This window comes from Gekko japonicus, unplaced genomic scaffold (genome assembly GCF_001447785.1).
Source record: "Gekko japonicus isolate JY-2015 unplaced genomic scaffold, Gekko_japonicus_V1.1 scaffold452, whole genome shotgun sequence".
NCBI lineage: Eukaryota > Metazoa > Chordata > Lepidosauria > Squamata > Gekkonidae > Gekko > Gekko japonicus.
Window position 1 is genome coordinate 815847 of NW_015167545.1, and position 20291 is coordinate 836137.

Consider the following 20291-nt stretch of genomic DNA (forward strand, 5'->3'; position numbering starts at 1 on the left):
CACAGCTCGGTGTGTTCTCCCTGAAGCCGGTCCGTGTGGAAAATGACGCTATTATTTTTCAAGTTCCGGAAATGAACGTTTCACTCTTAGTTTGGAGAGAGACGGGAGATTTACCTGGACGTAAACCCTGCAGAAAGCAAGCCGTTTACTTCCCAAATCCGTTTTTTAAAAAATCGTCTGGATGTGAACTCTCTCGACGCTCCCTAACAGTGGGTTATCTGAAGGGACTAAGCTTACTCGACATACCCCGCGAGGCAAGATGGCCACCCTCATCATAAGCTGGTTTGGACGTACTGGGAGGGCGACTCAGGAGTAGCTTGTTCTGCCTGGCAGCGGAGAACGGATTGTGGTGCTTTAGGCAGCTGTGCATCCGGAGACATGGGTAAAAAGGTGGTGAGGGAGGGGGCTACTTTGATTCTGGGCAGGTTTGCTTAGAGTAAGTCATTGAGGTTGGCTTACTCCTGAGTAAGTGTGCAGATGACTCATTCTCTCAAGGGTCCTATGCTCAGATGTTTCCTTGGAAATGCTTCTCAGTGAAGGTTTAGAAAATAGAGAAAGTCCAGTAGCACCTTAAAGACTTAACAAAATTTGTGGCAGGGAATGAGATTTCTGAAGAAGTAAGCAATGGCTCACGAAAGCTCATCCCCTGCCACAAATGTTGTTAGTATTGAAGGTGCTACTGGACTCTTTCTGTTTTCTACTGCTATAGACAGACTACCACAGCTACCCATCTTGATCTATGTCAGTGAAGGTTGCATGCCCCAATTTCGCACTTATTTATTTGGTAGCATTTCGTTGCATTTTGTTAAGTACAGTGTAAGTTTTGCATTGGATTTCTGACGGATTTTCTGTATGCTTACTCAGATGGAAAGTCCACTGAATTCAGTGGGGTTTATTGATGCATACATAAGCCCCAGTGCACTCAGTGTCAGGAGTGTAGCTGTGCTCCCCCCCCCCCCCCCCCACGGGGGGGGGGGAGGCAGTCATAATTAACACACTGGCTACGGTATCAGGAAAGTCCATAGTTCAAACTAGATCCATTTGAATTAAGACCCCTTTCACAGCCTTTCGGGTTTTTTTCTAAGAAGAGTTGGCCTTAGTGGAAGGGGGAGGAGAGAGGAAGCCCACTAAATTGGAAGTTTGATGATAACAGCATTAACTAGGACATTTAAGTCCTTTTGTGCTCAAAAAGCCATTGCTCTGAGAATTCAAAAGGGTAGCTTTACTCTTTCTTTCAGATGTGCCCATGGAAACCTGGAATGGCCTTGGTGCTCAGCTGACATCCTTGTGGCTGAACAGATTTTACATTTACTCCTGTGCTGCTTTTGGATTCAGCCTTTGGCTCTGCATCCAGTTCATCACAAAAGCCAAAAAGCAGGTACTTTGGCCCTCATTATGCGTGTCAGGATTTTCCCAGTGAGAGAAGTCGTGGTAACACCAAACTGTATTTAATTTTTCAGTGGAACAAACAAGCTGCTTGGGGGTCCAGTTCTCTAGAGCTAACTCACTGTGCCCATTAAGCCACTTCATTTTACATATTGGGAAATTTCTACCCTATCCTTTCATGCTATGCTGTATTTAAGGGTCAGGCTAGACATTTCCGCATCCTTGAGTCTGCCATGAGGATGTGGCTCCATTTTAAAATCTTGATTTTTATTGGCAGCTGTTTGGCTCTGTTAGGCTCTCCCTTTGCAGCCCTGTGACTCTGAAATCCCCTACCAAAAAGAAGCTGTTGAACTACTGTACTTTCCCTTTCTTCTAATGGTAACTAATCTTTGAAAACACATTGACTGGTTATTTTTCCAGGGTTGTTGAAGGCAACCTCAAAAAATTGAATAGTAAACTATCATGGTCCTGCACAGTTGTGATGTCTGTGCATATGTATATGTGATCAAAAGGACTGACTTTCTCCATGTGTACCTGCTCACCATCTTTATAGGTCAGCAAGGTCTTTGGTTGGGTCTCATTTACCCACCAGGTGAGCGCTTTGGCAGTGAGAATGTGTATTGTTTTCAATAATGCCTTCAGTTTTATGGAATCCCGAAACAAGGGAGGAGGGGCTCCCTTGCTTTCTTCTGCTGCTGGGCATTTGGTAAATGAATCTGTTGTCTGTTTAAATTTGTTCTGGTGTTTAATTGTCTTTTGCCGTCTCTGTCGTGTGGGTATCTTTTTACACACTTTGTCGATCTGCTTTGAACTCTGGAAAAGAGGTCTGTATGCTTGTAAGTAAATAAAGACATGTGAAGTGGGGTTTATAAGCAGGCATACCAGGGACCGGCTGCATGCAGTGCAGTGAGGTGAGAAACAGCAAGACACCATCGCAAAAGCTGCACCTTGTATAGCTCCTGGCATGGTGGTGGTGGACAGTGCCATCAAGTTCACAGCTGACTTATGGCAGGCCTATGGGGTTTCAAGGCAAGGGGCATTCAGAGGTGGCTTGCCATTGCCTGCCTGTGCACCACAACCCTGGTGTTTCTTGGAGGTCTCCCATCCAAATACTAGCCAGAGTCGACCCAGCTTAGCTTCTGAGATCGGAAGAGATCGGGTTAGCCTGGGCAGCTCCTAGCAGGCTTGGCTGCTGAATAAACATATCATGTTATCAGTTGACCAGAGTGAGATTTGGCATGAGGACTTTGCTCTCTTTCTCACTTCTGTTTACTTTGTAGAATGCAAAGCACCTCCAGATGTTTTCCAAAGTCACTGAAGATGGTCTTGCAAAAGACCAAACTGGGGACCGCCACATAACTGGGGTGAAAATTTTTTACGGCTCTCAGACTGGAACAGCAAAGGTGAGTGTTGGGTTAAACTAATGAGAGAGGGGGGGAAACACTTTTCTGGCATCTGCATCTCTCCTGTGGATACATCCAGATATGTGTGGGGTGGATATTCCTCTTAAGGGGAAAAGCACTTTGTACAAGCTCAGAGGCACTTTTTGCAGTGCCTGTGTTTTTAGTGAAATGCCGGATGTGAAAAGGGACTTTGATCCTGGGTCCAGGTGGTGCCCGCCCAAAGTAAACGCTGTGCATCAGCAGCTTGGAGTTCCAGGAACACCCCAAGATTACGATCCTGATGTGCAGAGGAAGGGATTCACCTATGTCTCTAACAGGACTAGGAGTCGGGTATCAAGTCAAGTAAGAACACTGCCTGCAAACAGCTTAGTCTGCATCTGAGCAATATATTGCTCAGACTGAGGCTTCAAACCAGAATCAAGCTGATAGCTGCAGCACTGACCTTTCTAGTGCCACTGCCATGGATGACTAGATGGGGCTGACAGCTCCCTTCTCCAGCAGAGCTGTACTGTGTAGCACAAAGAGTAAGCTGCCTTGTTTCTGCTGCCAGAGTCCCAGGTTCTAGACTCATCATAAGAACACAAGAGCTATGCTGGATCAGACCAAAGGCCCATCTAGTCCAGCATTCTGTTCACACAGCGGCCAACCAGCTACCTCTAAAAAGCCCATGTACAGAAAGATTGCAACAGCATCATTCTGCCTGTGCTTCCCAGCAACCAATTTAAAGAGGCATACTGCCTCTGCTACTGGAGGAAGCAAATATCCATCGTGATTAGTAGCCATTGGTAACCCAGTCCTCCGTGGATTTGTCCATTCCCCTTTTAAAGCCCTCCTAAGTTGGTGGCCATGACCACATCCTGCGGGAGCGAATCCCACAAATTACCTATATGCTGTGCGAAGAAATACTTCCTTTTTGTCTATCCTGAATCTCCCACCCTTCAGCTTCAGTGGATGACCCCAGGTTCCAGTATTATGGGAGAGGAGGAAAAGTGTTCCCCTGTGTACTCTCCATGCTATGCATAATTTTATACACTTCTATCATGTCCCCCCTTACTTGCCTGTTTTTCTAGGCTGAACAGCCCTAAGTGTTTTAACTGATCCTCACAGGACAGTTGCTGTAACCCCCTGATCCTTTTGGTTGCTCTTTTCTGCACCTTTTCAAACTCTACAGGATCCTTTTTCAAGTGCAGTGACTAGAACCCGCCGTGTTTTACGGTCTTTTGTAGTAGTATACAAAATTCCGTGAAGACTTAATGCAAGTAAACGTGGGCAGGGCTGACCCAATTGCTTTGGAATGGAAACCGCTGGTTTTGAACTGGAGTTACCTGCCGTTTTCTCTGGCACTTCCTGCAGGCAAAGCAGGTGCTCTGTCACTGAGCTATGATGCCTTCTTGAGTTGCAAGCCCAGATCCTCAGAGAAGGGTAAGAACATTGGGTATTCTCCTTGATGCCTCTTAATCCAGTGTTCTGGTTTCCCAATGATGCTTTGAAGAAGCCTACAAAGAGGGCATGAAGGCAGTCATTCTTACCTGAACTTTGTCTACCAGCAACTGCCTTAGAACGTGGTGGTTCTGTTTCACTACCACGGACAATAACCACTCCAAAATCCTTTATTTTAGTGGGAGCCAGTTATGGAGCTGTCCTCCTCCTTGAACTGTTTTTGTTGTTCAGTCGCACAGACGAGTCCGACTCTTTGCGACCCCATGGACCAGATCATGCCAGGCCTTCCTGTCTTCCGCCGTCCTCTGAAGTTGGCTCAATTTCCTGTTCGTTGCATCTATGACACTGTCTAACCATCTCAACCTTTGCCGTCCCTGTCTTCTTTGACCTTCAATCTTTCCCAGCCTCAGGGTCTTCTCCAGGGAGTGCTCCCTTCTCATTTGGTGGCCAAAGTATTTGAGCTTCAGTTTCATTATCTGGCCTTCCAGGGAACAGTCAGTGTTGATTACTTTTAGGATTGACTGATTTGATCTTCTTGCAGTCCAAGGGACTCTCAAGAGTCTTCTCTAGCACCATAGTTCAAAAGAATCTATTCTTCGGCGCTCGGCCTTCATTATAGTCCAACTCTCGCAGCCATACACGACTACTGGGAATACCATTGCTTTGACCATGCGGACTTTTGTTGGCAGGGTGATGTCTCTACTTTTTATCATGCTGTTTAGGTTCGCCATCGCTTTCCTCCCAAGTAGCAGGCGTCTTTTAATTTCATGGCTGCTGTCACAGTCTGCGGTGATCTGGGATCCCAGGAACGTGAAGTCTGTCACTACTTCCACGACTTCCCCTTCTATTTGCCAAGGAGTGATGGTGCCGGATGCCATGATCATAGTTTTTTTGAAGTTGAGCTTCAAGCCCACTTTTGCGCTCTCCTCTTTTACCCTAAGAGGCTCTTTAGGTCCTCTTCACTTTCTGCCATTAGAGTGGTATCGTCTGCATATCTGAGGTTGTTGATCTTTTCCCCAGCAATCTTAATTGCTTGAACTTAGCTATACTCTTATTTTTCAAAGAACTCTATGCATTTAGTCATCATCTGTCTTGGGGCCAGGAGTTTCGTATGTTAATTCCACATTGTTTGCCGGAGGGCTTGTTTCATAGAATCATAGCATGTTAGAGTTGGAAGGGACCTTGCAGGTCATGTAGTCCAACTCCCTGCACTCTGCGGGCGCATAGCCGAAAGACAGCCCTACAACATACCCGAAAGATGGTTGTCCAGCCTCCACTTGAAAACGTCCAGCGAAGGAGCATCCACCACCTCCCTAGGCAGTTTGTTCCACTGCTCAACCAGTCTTACAGTTAGGAAGTTTCTCCTGATATTTAGCCGGTAACGACTCCCTTGTAATTTCCATCCATTAGATCTAGTCTTGCAATCCGGAGCAAGAGAGAATAGATCTGCTCCATCTTCTACATGACAGCCCTTCATTTTCTTTCTACTCTGAACTGCTCTGCTTGCCAATAAGTTTCAGGGCTGATTCCAAGTTCTGATGCTATGAGAATGGATCCTGGGTTGGCCTGTTGGGCTTGTGTGGCACAACCGAAGGCAAAAATGACGAGGCCCAGCCCAGCTTGTGGGGTCTCCAGCCAGCCTTCCACAAGTAAACAATCTCTTGCTTTTTGCTTAGGTTTTTGTTTTCTGTTCCAGGGGTTTGCGTCCATTCTCGCTGAAGCTGTGGCCACTCTCAATTTGCCAGGAGAAGTCATTGACATGAGAGACTACGATCCTGACGATTCTCTAGCTGAAGAGGTTTGTGGGTTTTTTCAGTGTATTGATTTAGGTCAGACATGTCAAACATACGGCCCGGCGGCCAGAACCAGGCCATCCAGGGCTCTTATCTGGCCCGTGAGCAACTGGGAAGAAACTAGTCCAAATTAGGACCAGAAGGGCTTTTATTAGGGCTTTATACCCCGTGCTGAGGTCTCTCCCTTCCCCAAATGCCGGCCCTCCCCAAGGTCTTCCTCCAGATCTCCAGGGACTGCCCATCTCAGAGTTGGCAACCATAAGGGGCAAGGAGGGATGGTTTGGCCCCGAGCTCTGCTGAGGAGGGGTATGGTCAAAGCCAGTGGTAAAATATCTCCGGCATTACATTTTTTGGCACACATGGTCTGGCCCGACAAAGTGACATTTATGTCAGATCCAGCCCTTGTAACAAATGAGTTTGACACCTCTGATTTAGGTATTTATATCTGGTTTTCTCCCAAATGAGGGACCTAGGGCAGCTTAAAAAATTGTTCTCCCCCCTTCTCTTTTATCCTAACAGCAGTCACCACCCGTGAGGTGGCTTAGGCTGGCCGGCCGAAGGTCAGAGGCCTGGCTCAGGTTGCTGATCCCCAATGGTAACACGAGGAGCCTGCAGAGGTGGTTCTGCCCCAGTCTCCCTTATGCCAAATGCTAGATTGTAAGCCTCTTGGGGCAGGGACCTGTCTTCTCAAACTCTGTAATGAACTTGCCCCTTAAGCCTTCTGGCAGTTTTGGTGCCATTTGTCCAACAGCTGCTCTGTTCTACACGCATTCCTAAACAGTGAGTGAGTGAGTAAGTAAAGCGCCGGTCGCATTGCTGTAAGGGGGAGAAAAGATTATTCTTGGCGCATTCTCGGCTCCTAGCGGCTTTTGTACAAGCTCATGGTGGGCTGGCCTACCGACAAACTAATGTCTGTTTTCCTTCCAGGCAACCAGCAAGAATGTCTGTGTGTTCCTAGCAGCCACGTACACGGATGGGAAGCCAACAGACAACGCAGCGTGGTTCTGCAAATGGCTGGAGGAGGCAGCGAATGACTTCAGGGTCGGCAAGAAGTATCTGAAGGGTTTGCAGTACGCCGTCTTTGGGCTGGGCAACTCCTTGTATGCTGATCACTACAACACTGTGAGTCCCTCGGGAGTAAATGGATTTGTTCACACTTCAGAGCACTGGAGAAATCTGGGCTAACACGCCCATGATTTGAATACACTCCTCTGAGTACCAAACATGGCTCGGCTTCAGCTTGCCCGTGTTTTTCTCTCTCCGGGTGTGTGTGTGTAGGTGGGCCGAAGCATCGACAGGTGGCTTTGGATGCTGGGCGCCAGCCGCATCCTGTCCTGCACCAAGGGTGACAGCAACGTCTCCAAGAGTAAACACGGCAGCATCGAGGCTGACTTCGAGGCATGGAAGGCCAAGTTCCTCGCCCGGCTCAAGGGCCTTGGCAAAGGGCAGAAGAAACCCTGCAGCGGAAGATGCAAGAAAGGCAGATGTGGATCCAAAAAGAAGGGGAGCCCCGAAGGATCAGACCGGGAGCAAAGGGCCTTGAGGCGAGAGGAGAAGGAGGTGTGTCTGTCTGGCCCCAGCATCTCCAGTTCAAGGGTTTCAGGTGGCAGGAACTGGGAAGACCTTTCTCTCCTTAGACCTGGCAGAGCCAGTCAGAGTAGACAGGGCAGGGTTAGCCAGATCACTGTCTGCGCCCAAGCTACGTTTACACAAACACACACAGTCACGCTGCCTTATAGTGAATCAGAACCTAAAAAGGTTAGTCAAGGATAGAAGAGGGCCAACTCTAAAAATCATACAAAAATATACATGTATTTATTACACACAAATTAAAATAACAAAGAAGGGCCCATTCATACCTCATAAACAAATATATATATAAAAACATACAAGGGCTAATGAAGTAGACCTAACACGTTCTTTACAGGCCTTTACAGGCCTTCCTCAGTGGTCTAATACACATAGAACATATAGGCTGATATATAAAAATATAGGCAATCATACATATCCAAAATATGCAATAAAGACCAGAGATCAATTGTTCCAAAGTATAACCACTGGGCAAGGAAGAGAAATACAAAAATACAAATGAAGCCTCCGGTATAATCACATGTCCAGTAGCACTTCTCTCTGGTCTACTATATATTCTTCTAAGATTGTAGCCAAATGTTCCCAATGGAGGTTCCTTAAGCTAACCCTAACCCTTATAGTGAATCAGACCACTGATCCATCAAGGTCAGTACTGTCAATTCTGACTGGCAGTGGCTCTCCAGGGTTTCAGCGAGAGGTCCTTCCCATCAGCTACTTCCTAATCCTGGGATTGAACCTGGGACCTTCGGCATGCAAAGCAGAGGCGCTTCCACTGAGCCAAAGTCCTTAACCTTCTGATCGGGAAGGACTGTAGGCCAGCAGGAGAGGTCCTAGGGTTCGATCTCTGGTTAGGAAGGCTGGGAAAGACCATTTCCTGCTTTAAGAACATAAGCAGAGCCTTGTTGGATTAGACCAGTGATCCATCTAGTCGAGTATTCTCTTTCACAGTGGCCGAACAGTTGCCCCCGAGAGCATAGAGCCGAGGCCCTACCTCCTGGCACTGGTATTCAGAGGTTGCGGCCTCCCTATATGGAGGTTAGGCTTAAGATCCTAGAGAGCCACCTCTAGTCAGAGCAGACAACACTGACCTAAATGGATGAATGGTCCAGCTCAGCATAAGGATAAGCTTATGAAAGGGCCATAGCTCAGTGGTGGTGCGCCTGCTTTGCCTGGAGAGCATCCTAGGTTCTACTCTTGGCATTGCCAGGTAAAGGATCTCAGGTGCTGGGAAAAGAGCTTCCTCAGCCAGAAGCCCTGGAAAACAGGCTAGCCTGAGTAGATAAAACTGGGTGGAGCATACCAGTGGGCTGACTCAGTAAAAGGCGCCTTCTTAGTCTGCGCTCACCACGACCCCCTTTTAAGGTAGGCTTTTAGGAGACTGGCTGCTATTTTGCCTACAGCCAAGGCAGATCTCAGATCGAGTTTCCCCAGGCTCAGTTCTTTCTCAGCTCCCTGTAGATGCTGCTTTGGGGAGCTTGGCCAAGGATTTTAAAGCTCTGCCTGCCGTCCAGAATGCTTGGTTGGAAGCTCTTCAGTCAGAGGATTATTCCTGTCCTTTCTCTCCTTCGGCCCGTGATGCAGGAGGAAGAACCGTTTGAAACCACAAGCGAGGAGGAGTCTAGCGGCGAGGAAGGAGGTGCTGCAAGCCCCGTCGTTGACGTGGAGGATCTGGGGAAGGTGGTGGGCCGTATGAAGAAAGCCCAGGTGACCACTGGCATGTCTCAGTCCACTTCTTGTTCTTGCAGACAATTTTTTTGGAGTTAGGCTGCAGCGTCTGCTTTACCAGCTAACTTCTGTACCTGCAAATGCTGTGAACAGCTGCTGTCATTCACAGCCCGCACCTTGTCCTGTATTGGTTAACTGTCCATTTCTAGCTTTCAGAAGGTGAAAGTTAGTGCCTCGCAAAGCAGGTACTAAGTTCACTTCCATGCTGCTTGGCCACGCAACTCCCAAATGTCCTTTTGCCCTTTCTTTCACTTTGAGGGCCTTTTATGCTTCTTGAGACCCTTCTTTAATTGGCTTTCCTCGACCTGCCACCTGCTCACACCTCCACTCGTCCCTTTTCTCAGTCCCATGTTCTTCTTCCTGCCAATTAATCCTGTCTAGGATCAAAACAACTGAAAGCTGCTAAAGACCCTTCGGCCTCTCCGTGACATCCAAACAACCTAGCCAATCTGTACCAGAAACCCCCTTTGGGCATCCCAGTAGAGACTGCTTGAATCTGTTTATGAGATGAGTAAGAAATCCTCACAGGTGTGCTAGTATCTGTCACTGGTTACCTTCACGCCCGGAGCAAGATGGAATTAACAAAAACCAGGTTCGCGGTTGATTGAACCACAAAAGAACAACAGTCACCGCAATGAATCAAGCCTTAACATATTACATCTTAATGTATCACTTAATGTATTAAATACATGTTGCAATTCATTACTGTGAGGATTTCAGTTAGAAAATAAGTTACATCGTTGCAAGATCCTCAAATGTACGGTGAAAACCGGGAAACTAGAATTGTGAACTTAATGCAATGTATGCATTGGATAGGTGTATACTTTTGGTAGAATACATTAAGGTTTTATTCATTGCGGTGACTGTTGTTCTTTTGTGGAGCAAGATATGGAGGCAGAATGCCCCCCCCCCCCCACACCTCCTGTCTGGTCTTCAGGACTGGGTGCATGTGTGCGTTAAGCCTTGCATCCCTGGACTTAGCTAGCTCTCATATGGTTTTTCCTTTGCAGAATTACAACCATGCAATCATAGGCTTTTGTGTGCCTCCCTTTGGGGTGGGGGTGGGACAAAAGTAAGAGTCTTATTTAACACTTTAGTAGCACTTCCAGTGTTCAAAATACTTTGAACGTAGTATCTTGTAACCCAGACCACAACACTGTGAGGTAGACCAGTATTACCCCCCCCTTTTCTGCTGTGTGGGGGGAAGAGTGTGTGTGTGTGAGAGAGAGTGTTGGGATATGCGACCAAGCTCCTTTCCTGATGTCATGAAAGAATCAACCTGTTTATTTGTGCATGCTAACTTCCTAGTTGGTTAGCTTAGGGCCAATAGAAAGCCTGCACATATTACCCGCCAAAATGGAGGTGACAGTATGCATAATGAGTTGTTATTGGCTAATCAATAGATCTGAGGATGTTCCCGGGGTGGAGGCTTAGAAGAGTTCTACTGCCTTTGTTCTAAATCTCGCTTGGGGCTCAGACTCGAGGTAAAAGCCACAGAGACAAGATGTCAGTTAGAAAAGCTAGACAGAATGTTTATTGTTTTGAACTCCCACTTCCCTTTCCGTAAGTAATGTAGTAAACTTTACTTTTACAGCTAATACATGCGTATGCTGTGCTCTTCTTTCGTTCTGCTACCTTAAATAACCTGAAAGAGAGAGGGAGGCTTGCCAAAGGTTACCAGCTGAGACAAGATTTGACCCTGCAGCCTCCTTGGTTACACAGTGCAGAGTCTCTTAGCCATTACGCTACACCGGGCATCTCTACATCTTCCCATCAGGGCTCTTGCTTTCATTAAAAACAACAACAGCAGCAACTTAAATTCTTAATTGTGCAAGTTTTAGCAGATGCACTATTGGTTACATTTGCGTCTGAGTAAAAATGGTAGCTTCAAAGAAAAAGCGGGTCTCCTTCGTTTTGAGACGGTGCTGGTGCGTCGCAGCAAGCGTTGCCTTAGAAGAAGCATTCCTTCCCCTGGGAGAGGTGAAGAAAAAGCCTCTTCTGCAAAGGTTCTTGCCAGCTGTGGTTTTCACAGGCGTTTTATTATTTTCTTTTAAAATATGCTGCCTGTCGAAAGATTGGGAGTTTTTATCTCATCTGTTTAACATAGCCAAGTAAATTTGCCTAAAGACAGCAGTCCCGTTCAGTTCCTTTTTTTTTTTTTTGCAATGCAGAGAGAGCGCGAACTTGAGGAAGAGGTTTCCCAAAGAGGTGGATCACAGCAGGCCACCGGGGAGGACGAGCGGAGAGAGATGATCACGCCAGCTCTTCGGGAAGCACTCACGAAACAAGGTGATGCACCGTCAGCATAACTGCAGCGTAAAGGGGCAAATACAACAAGGGGTCAAGGATGTCGGTTGCCTGCCATAGACTGAGATGAAGGCTTCCATCATTACTGTCTTCTACTCTCCAAACTAGCAGGAGGTTCTGTTTGCTGGAGTGTGTGTGTGTACATATACATATTCTGCACTGAAAAATTCAAAAATTTACCCCTAGTTCATCCAGATTTTGAATTTAAAAGGAATCCAGATTTTGGGTTTAAAAGAGAGATGTTCTGCACAAATTATGCCAATCTCATATTAAGAAGCACACGGCCCATGGATCTGGGGGTTCCCTGTAGCTATTATGGCCATTGAGGGTCTTTTCCGAACTCTAGTCCTCTTTAAAAGCTGTCTGAGGTAGGGGACAGCATCTCATCATGTGGCAGTGAGTTCCAGGGATTTCCAGGAACAATTGGGTCACTTCTTGCTGAAAATGCTTCAGAATATGGATAACACTTTCGAGGCTTAGAGGCTTGGGTGGGGGATCAGGGCAGATTGCCAAATTGCTAAAACTGCTCATCTGGGAGTATTATGCAGCTAGGTTCTCTCGGACTAAAAGAAACCAAAATCTCTCTTGATTCAGGTTACAGATTGATCGGGAGCCATTCTGGGGTGAAGCTTTGTCGCTGGACCAAGGTGTGTGTTCTTTTCCAGACTATTTTCATATGCACATGGATTGTCATGTGGCTCTCAGCTAGCCTGAGCTCCTTGGAGGAGGGGCAGGATAAATACATGATAGAGTCCCGGCATGCTGTTTAACAGCTATATCCAACCGGATTGAGTGACACGTCACCTCAGAGTTCTATGACTGAAACTCCAGGTATTGTGGTTGGTCCTAAGGAACAGTTGCCAAATTTTTAATTTTTTTCTCTCCAACTTCTCTAACTGGAGAGCTAGTTTGGTGTAGTGGTTAGGAGCGCAGACTTTAATCTGGGAGAACCGGGTTTGATTCCCCACACCTCTACATGCAGCTGCTGTTGTGACCTTGGGTCAGTCACAAGTTCTTTCAGAGCTGTTCTCTCAGGAGCAGTCCTCTCAGAGCTCTCTCAGACCCGCCTACCTCACATGGTGTCTGGAGTGGGGAGGGGAAGGGAAAGGAGATTGTAAGCCACTCTGAGACTCCTTCAGGTAGTGAAGAGCGGGGTGTAAATTCAATCTCTTATTATTATTCTGCCTCCAAGGAACGCAGAGTGGCATACAGGTTTCCCTTCCCCTCCACACACACACTCAGTTTTGTCGTGGCAACAACCTTGTGAGGTAGGTTAGGCCAATGGAACAACTGTGCCAACATCACCCAGCAAGCATGGCTTATTTGGGGACTTGAACCCAGGTCTCCAGACTCCTACTGCACTACACAGGCTTGAAGGACCAAAGATTTGCACCTGCTGGGGCCTAAAGCAATCTCGGGTGGGTGGGTGGGAGGGAGGGGCATATGACTGGGGATGATGCAGCAGAGAAGAGTTAACCCTCCCCCTCCTCAGCACCGTGGTCCCAATCCCAAATTGGGGAGGGCCTGCGGCCGCTTATTACAACCAAATTAAACATCTGGTGGACCAGCTGTGGAACTCCCACAGGTAATTTGGTCTCAGCGGACACAGCACTTTTGTAACCAGCAGAGATGTCATTCAAGGCTGCACCCCAAGGGTGGGGTCGGGGTGCCGAAAATGACCTTTTTGGACGTCCATTTTTATTTTCCTCTTCTGCCACCAGTCGATGCTTCGAGGAAGAGGAGGCTGCTACAAGCACACCTTTTACGGCATCGAAAGCCACCGCTGCATGGAGACCACGCCCAGCCTGGCTTGCGCCAATAAATGCGTCTTCTGCTGGAGGTAAATTGATGAGAGGCTACCAGAGAATCTCCCAAGGGCTGGATGGCCCAAGCCCTCAGTTGAACACAAAGCGTGAGGGTAACTCCTTCACTGACTGGATATGAGGCCTGATTTCAGTATGATGCTGGGAAGGCAAAAAGCACTTGGCCGTAGAAGAGCTCAGTGGGGTAAGGGGGAAGTGCCTTCGCCTTGCCAACCTCTCGGTTCGGTGTAGTGGTTAAGTGCGCGGACTCTAATCTGGGAGTACCGGGTTTGATTCCCCATTCCTCCACTTGCACCTGCTGGTGTGACCTTGGGTCAGTCACAAGTTCTGTTAAAGCTGTTCTTGAAAAAGAGCAGTTTCTGTCAAGAGCTCTCTCAGCCCCACCCACCTCACAGGGTGTCTGTTGTGGGGAGGGGGAGGGGAAGGAGTTTGTAAGCCGCTCTGAGACTCCCTTGGGTAGTGAAGGGCGGGGTATAAATCCAATCTCTTCTTCTTCATATAAATTAACCCTGATTGTATTCTGAATCCACACGTTCCATGTCATGAGATGGTGGGCTGTTCTGGATATATCGAAATATATATATATCTACAGCATTGTGCCCAGGGCCCATACACATTCAGCCTCTGACACTGCCCAGCCGGTGGCCCCAGGAAGTCCACCAGTATGTCCAGAAGTTAATACCAGCAGCTGGTATTTCGAGGTAGATTGCCACCAGAATGTGGAGGTTCCATTCTAATTGTCATGGCTAATGGCTTTTGATCAGGCTCTCTCTCCCTGACTGTGTCGTCTTCTTTTCAAGCTGCTGGCCATCACTGAAGCGTGTGGCAGTGAAGTTAATTATCCCAGCATGGTGTAGTGAACCTAGTTTGAATCCCCACTCCTCCTCCACATGAAGCCTGCTGGGTGACCTTGGGCCAGTCACAGATCTCTCAGAACTCTCTCAGCCCCACCTACCTCACCAGGTGCCTGTTGTGGGGAGAGGAGGGGAAGGCGATTGTAAGCTGCCTTGACACTCCTTAAAAAGCAGAGAAAAATGGGGTATAAAAATCAATTCTTCTTTTGCCTGCCTTGAGTGTTCTGACCCTTGTTTTAATTGGGTGACCCAAATTCCAGTATTATATGAGAGGATTAATGGGCATCTGCAGGCACCTAGGTGGGAGCAGGGTGCTGGATTAAGATGGACATGACAAAGCTGCTCTTATGTCCTAACAGAAGAGGATGCCATAAAACGTGCATTTAAAATACATGTTTTCAGACACCATACCAATCCTGTGGGCACAGAGTGGCGGTGGAAGATGGACCAGCCGGACATGATCTTGCAGGAGGCTATTGAGAACCACCAGAACTTGATCAAGCAATTTAAAGGTACAGCTGTTTTACACGTTGACCCTTATGAGCCTGGTTCATGTATACAGGAGGCTCTGAATGCCTGTAGTGGCCATAGGTTTTGACAGTCATTGCAGGCACCCGCAGCAGATGAGCCTCCTCCTAGTTCTCACCTGGCATCCTTGAGAAGAGAACCATGACCCAGCCGCCCTCCTTTTTCTTCTTCTTTCTTTTTTCGCCAGAGTGGCCCAAGGAAATTGCCGCTTCACCTGTTTTCCTCCCTCCCTTCTCCCTCATGTTCCCATTTTATCCTTACTTTTCCCGTTCTTGGCAGGAGTTGGACATCCTCTGTTTGCTACAGACGAACATTAGATTGTCTCCTGGAAGGTCTTGGTTTTGTTTTAGGAATACAATGGATTTGTGCTGCCATCTGATTGAAGGACTTGTAGATATGTCTATTTTCACAATCTATATCAGCGTGCACAGCAACGAAGAAGAAAGCAGGCTTTGTTGTAGCAGTGAGATGGTTGCGTTGTCAGATTAGAACTGGGGAGACCGAAGTTCAAATTCCCCCCTCAACCATGAACCTCACTGGGTGACTTAGGAACTCTCCCTCTCCTCCTAACCTACCTTGCAGGGTTGTTGTGAAAATAAAATGGAGAAGGGGAGAACAATGTATACTTTTGGAAGTAGTGGGGGATAAAAACATGACCGGCCATCTATCTTTAATGCCATTCTTTCTTTCTCTGCTCCTCTGACCTACTTTTAAATGACATTCCACCTTTAGGAAGCAATTTTTCTCCAGGCCAGTTTGGCCAGGGATCCTGGAGGGGTTTTTTTGTCATCTTCTGGGAATGGAACAGCGGTCACTGGTGTGTGTGTGTGTAGAAGAGGTATTTGTGAATTTCCTGCATTGTGCAGGGGGTTGGACTAGATGACCCCGGAGGTCCTTTCCAACGCTATGATTCTACATGACGCTTTTTCTGTTCTGCTTTGCAGGCGTTCCAGGAGTGAGGGGCGACCGGCTGGAAGAAGGGATGCTCCCCAAGCACTGCGCGCTGTCTCTGGTCGGGGAGCCCATCATGTACCCCGAAATTAACCGATTCCTCAGGCTGCTACATCATTGTAACATCTCAAGCTTCCTCGTTACAAACGCACAGTTCCCAGTGGAGATAAGGTGAGCTCCTGAAAACTTTGGTGGTTCTCAGCCGGTACCACAGCTCTGTGGGTCAGGGATGCAAAGGGCGGGACTGTAGCTCAGTGGTAGAGCCCCATCCCGCCCCCCCCGCCCCCGGGTTTGCATTGACAAGGTGCTGAGTTCAGTCCTCAGTTTTTCCAGTGAGAGGATCGCTGGCAGCAGGTGTTTTTTTTAATTTTTAACTTTGATTTGTTAATCACCCTATCCCAGCTTACATTGGGCTCTGGGCAATATACAAGGGGCATAATGCCATAAAACAAAGATACACATTTTAAAATGTCCATATACAGTTGATAACAACTAAAACCAGAGTAAAAGAATCCAAGGTGGCGACTTACAAATTTCTATTCCAATTCTGGACTGCCCGGCCATTTAGTGGCAAGGGGGAGAGGGAACTTGGTGCTTGGGGGAGCCAACAGTGGGAGGGCTTCTAATGTCCTGGTCCCACTGGAGGACCTCCTGATGGCACCTGGTATTTTTGGCCACTGTGTGACAGAGTGTTGGACTGGATGGGCCTTTGGCCTGATCCAACATTGGCGTCTCTTATGTTATGTTCTTAACTTAAAACAAAATATATGGGGGGGAGAGGATAAGGCTGCCAGCCAGTGCAACCAACCGTTGCTGCCCTCAACCGAAAGCCTGGCGGAACATCTCTGCCTTACAGGCTCTACGGAACTGCAGTAAGTCCTGCAGGGCCCTGGTGTCATTTGGGCAGAGAGTTCCACCAGGTTGGGGTTAGGACCGAAAAGGCCCTCGCCCTGGTCGAGGACAGCCAGACATTTCTAGGGCAAGTCTGCTCTTTTTTAACCATCCCACCATGACCTCCAGGGAAAGACCTCGTATCAGAGACCTTAGATGCTGCCACCAGCCAGAGGAGACAATACGGAGCTAGAAGGTCCGTCTGTATAAGACAGCTGCACATATTCCTGTTTACACAAGGAGGCGCTGTCACTCTGTGGCAGAACATTTGCCTGGTATATTCGGAAGTTCCAGGTATCTCCAGTTAAAAAGGATCTCAGGGGATGCCAAAGGTTTGAACTTGGGAAGAATCTCCGAATGGGGTAGAGAGCCATCTTCAGCTCACCTTTTCCATCTCAAAAGGTGTTTTGAAAAGCATTTATTTGTAACGCCCTTCCTCCCTCAAGATTTCCTCGGGCTACAATGTCCGGAAGGGTTTAAGCTTTTCTCTGTCAGGTTCCCCATCAAATCACTCTCCACACACAACTTTTCAGTGAAAGGTTTTATTAGAAGGTATGAGATGCTCAGGGTTTGAACTCTTTGTCAGAACTGGGGTGAAAAGGCGGGAAAGGTGCAGATAGTTACAGTCCCACATTCCATTCATACACGTCAGCTCTACTACAAAGACCATGAGAGATAGACGGTCTATAACTAGCCAAAGACAGACTCTTTCTCCATGGACACTTCTACTACAAAGACCATGAGAGATATACGGTCTATAACTAGCCAAAGACAGACTCTTTCTCCAAGGACACTTCCCATGTGAAAAGTGCTTTTTACAGAAGCTAGCCTCCCTGCTCCTACAGAAAAGCCCCCCCCCAGGAATGCAATAGCAGGCGAGGGTAAGCAATAAGAACATGGCCATAGGACGGGGCGGGGGAGAAGAAGGGGAAAAGGTTACAGCAATCATCATGACAGGAATACAACAGGTACAGTTGGTCAAATGTCTGAGCCTGACATTCTCCCTCCTCCCCAAAGGAACCTTGAGCCCGTGACTCAGCTTTACGTCAGCGTGGATGCCAGCACCAAAGAGAGTCTGAAGAAGATCGACCGGCCCCTCTTCAAAGACTTCTGGCAGAGGTTCCTGGACAGCTTAAAGGCCTTGGCTGAGAAGGTACAAAGTTCAAGGGACTTTGCTTTCCCCTCCAGAGTGTCAGAACCCACAGCTTACAACGAAGTACACACATTCAGGAACGGTTATACTTTTATTGCAAAGCTATAGATGCAGTAACACAGGCACTGTTAAGAATGGCGGCAACCCATTGAACATAATAGGGTATAGGGCATTCGTATGCACCCCCCATGGCATGGGCCAATTAGCTACCCTCCCGCACGCGGGACCAGCTAGGAAACCGTTAGGTGGCGAAAGCTGGGAAGCAGTAGTCTCTCACTTCCAGACTTTCAGACAATACAGCTTCCAACACAACATCCTCCTGCACATCTGTAGAGATAAGCATTGCGGCACAGGCAGAACAGCAGAGATAGGAATGCAATAGCAATTACCAAACACAGAATGAACTCCCCAACCCCCATGGCAGCATAGCTGACACAGAGACTAGAAAGGTTCAGGTTATAATGTACTGTCCTTCAAATGCAGGCAAGTACAGGACTGCAATTTCCTTGGCATCAGCATCAAACTTTCAGGTTCTTAGGTGCCAGAGAACTTGGCACTTCCTTGAGAGCCAGTTTGGTGTAGTGGTTAAGAGCACGGACTCTAAACTTGGAGCTGTTGGTGTGATCTCGGGTCAGTCACAAGTTCTCTCGAAGCTGTTCTCTCACGAGCCATTCTCGAAAGAGCTCTCTCGGCCCCACCTACCTCACAGGGTGTCTGTTGTGGGGAAGGGAAGGGAAAGGAGTTTGTAAGCCGTTCTGAGACTCTGAGTGAAGGGCGGGGTATAAATCCAGTCTCTTCTTCCTCCTCCTTCTCTATGAGCTCTGTGCTGTGTATCTCTGCACGTGCATATCGGGTTGGAGCCAGAGTACATTTTCTGCTGATTGGCGGTGTGGGGTAATTCGTGTTGGTTCCCCTTTCCTGCTGTAGACTCCTCCTCATGTAATTACTGAGGGGTCCCCCTATCTTCCTGGAGCAGCATTTCATGGAGATCAACCGGCTGCAGTGGGAGGGGAAAGACAGGAAAGTTCCATTCCACGAATGGAAAATGTAGCCTGGATCCAACCCATAGTCTCCATTGCTCCTTGTGTGGCAGCGGAGACTGCACTTTCAGTCATATTTGCATAGCCATGAGGACTAGTAACTTGTTTCTTTTGTCATTTCCAATGAAAACCGGATGTTAAATTCTGTTCCACGTGATCGGGAAACAGGGTTGGATCCAGACTAAATTTTCAGCTGACGGAAGTTACTTTAATCAGTGAAACAGAACTTTCCCAATCTTGCCTCTCCCAACTGTAGCCCATTGATCTCCCTGAAATGCTGCTTGGGGTGGGGGAGGGTGGGTGGGGGGTCAGAGGACCGTTGGAAATTGCATGAGAGGCAAATTGGGGATCTGCAGCGGGAAGGGTGAACTGGCAGAAGCAATGTTCCTTTTTCTCATGTATTTCTGCTATTGTTATGTTGTTTTGCCCAAAAGCCTATGTGCTATGTAGGCTTCCTCGAATGAATGAATGAATGAATTATGGATTGGCAGAAGTTACATCCCCCCTGCAAGTCACTGGAATATTTAGATTGGATCTGGCCCCTTGCCCTGATTATCCTTTTGTATTCTGTACCAAGTGACTGAATTCTGATCAGCGGTTTCTTTTGCAGCAACAACGGACCGTCTATAGGCTAACTCTGGTGAAAGCCTGGAACGTGGAGGAACTCCAGGCCTATTCGGAGTTGGTGTCTCTCGGCAAGCCAGATTTCATCGAGGTGAAGGTCAGTTGTTGACTGGTCGGGGTGGGCTCCCCCTCTCCAAATAGACACGGCCGTCCTCGCGGAACGGTGCATTTGCACAAGGGAGCGCTCCCTGCGGTCTTCAATAGGCGACGAGTGAGGGAGGCTTTGCCTGGCACGAGATCTTGGGAATCGCCCAACTCGTCCTTCCCGCCCCAGGAGGCTTTGAACTGCTGCTGCTTTCACTCGGACTCGCCCACAGCAGGCACCTCCCCGTGACATTGAGACTTTCCAGACTAGATCGTAAGGTGCTGTGACAAGTTTGAAGCGTGTTGCAGTTCAAAGAAGGAGTGAAAAAGTCCCTTGTATCACAGGCTTATCCCCCCCCATTCCCCCCTCCAATACAAGACTCTTCCCTCCTTCCTCTTTATCTTCGTAACCTCTGAGGCAGGGGAGGCTGGGAAAGAATGCCTGGCCCGATGGTCAACCTGTGAGCTTCAGTGGGGATCAGTGCTTCCCTCTAAGTTGTGGAGTCCTGTGAGCAAAAATTTTACTTTGTGAGCAGCTGACATTAAAGTTGTGAGCAGGCGATTTGGCTGCTGTTTGCTCTGGAGCCATCCTTCCTGAGCGAAAACAAAAATGCATGAGCCGGAGGCTAAAAAACTGTGAGCTAGCTCACACTAACTCAGCTTAGAGGGAACACTGATATGAAACCCCCCCTCCACCCA

General features: G+C 47.9%; 1 protein-coding gene across 1 annotated transcript in view; it reads left to right on the forward strand.

Annotated features, from left to right (window-relative positions):
* Positions 1-37: 37 nt before the first annotated feature.
* Positions 38-20291, forward strand: part of TYW1 (tRNA-yW synthesizing protein 1 homolog) — a 25146-nt gene continuing 4892 nt past the window's right edge. Inside the window, exons 1-14 of the mRNA XM_015413634.1 lie at positions 38-382; positions 1239-1378; positions 2667-2789; positions 5926-6027; positions 6950-7144; positions 7301-7582; positions 9194-9316; positions 11509-11626; positions 12239-12291; positions 13366-13484; positions 14724-14833; positions 15794-15971; positions 17709-17844; positions 19495-19605. Coding sequence (XP_015269120.1) covers positions 379-382; positions 1239-1378; positions 2667-2789; positions 5926-6027; positions 6950-7144; positions 7301-7582; positions 9194-9316; positions 11509-11626; positions 12239-12291; positions 13366-13484; positions 14724-14833; positions 15794-15971; positions 17709-17844; positions 19495-19605 — 1794 coding nt within the window. The 5' untranslated portion in view covers positions 38-378. The remainder of the gene's footprint in view (positions 383-1238; positions 1379-2666; positions 2790-5925; positions 6028-6949; positions 7145-7300; positions 7583-9193; positions 9317-11508; positions 11627-12238; positions 12292-13365; positions 13485-14723; positions 14834-15793; positions 15972-17708; positions 17845-19494; positions 19606-20291) is intronic.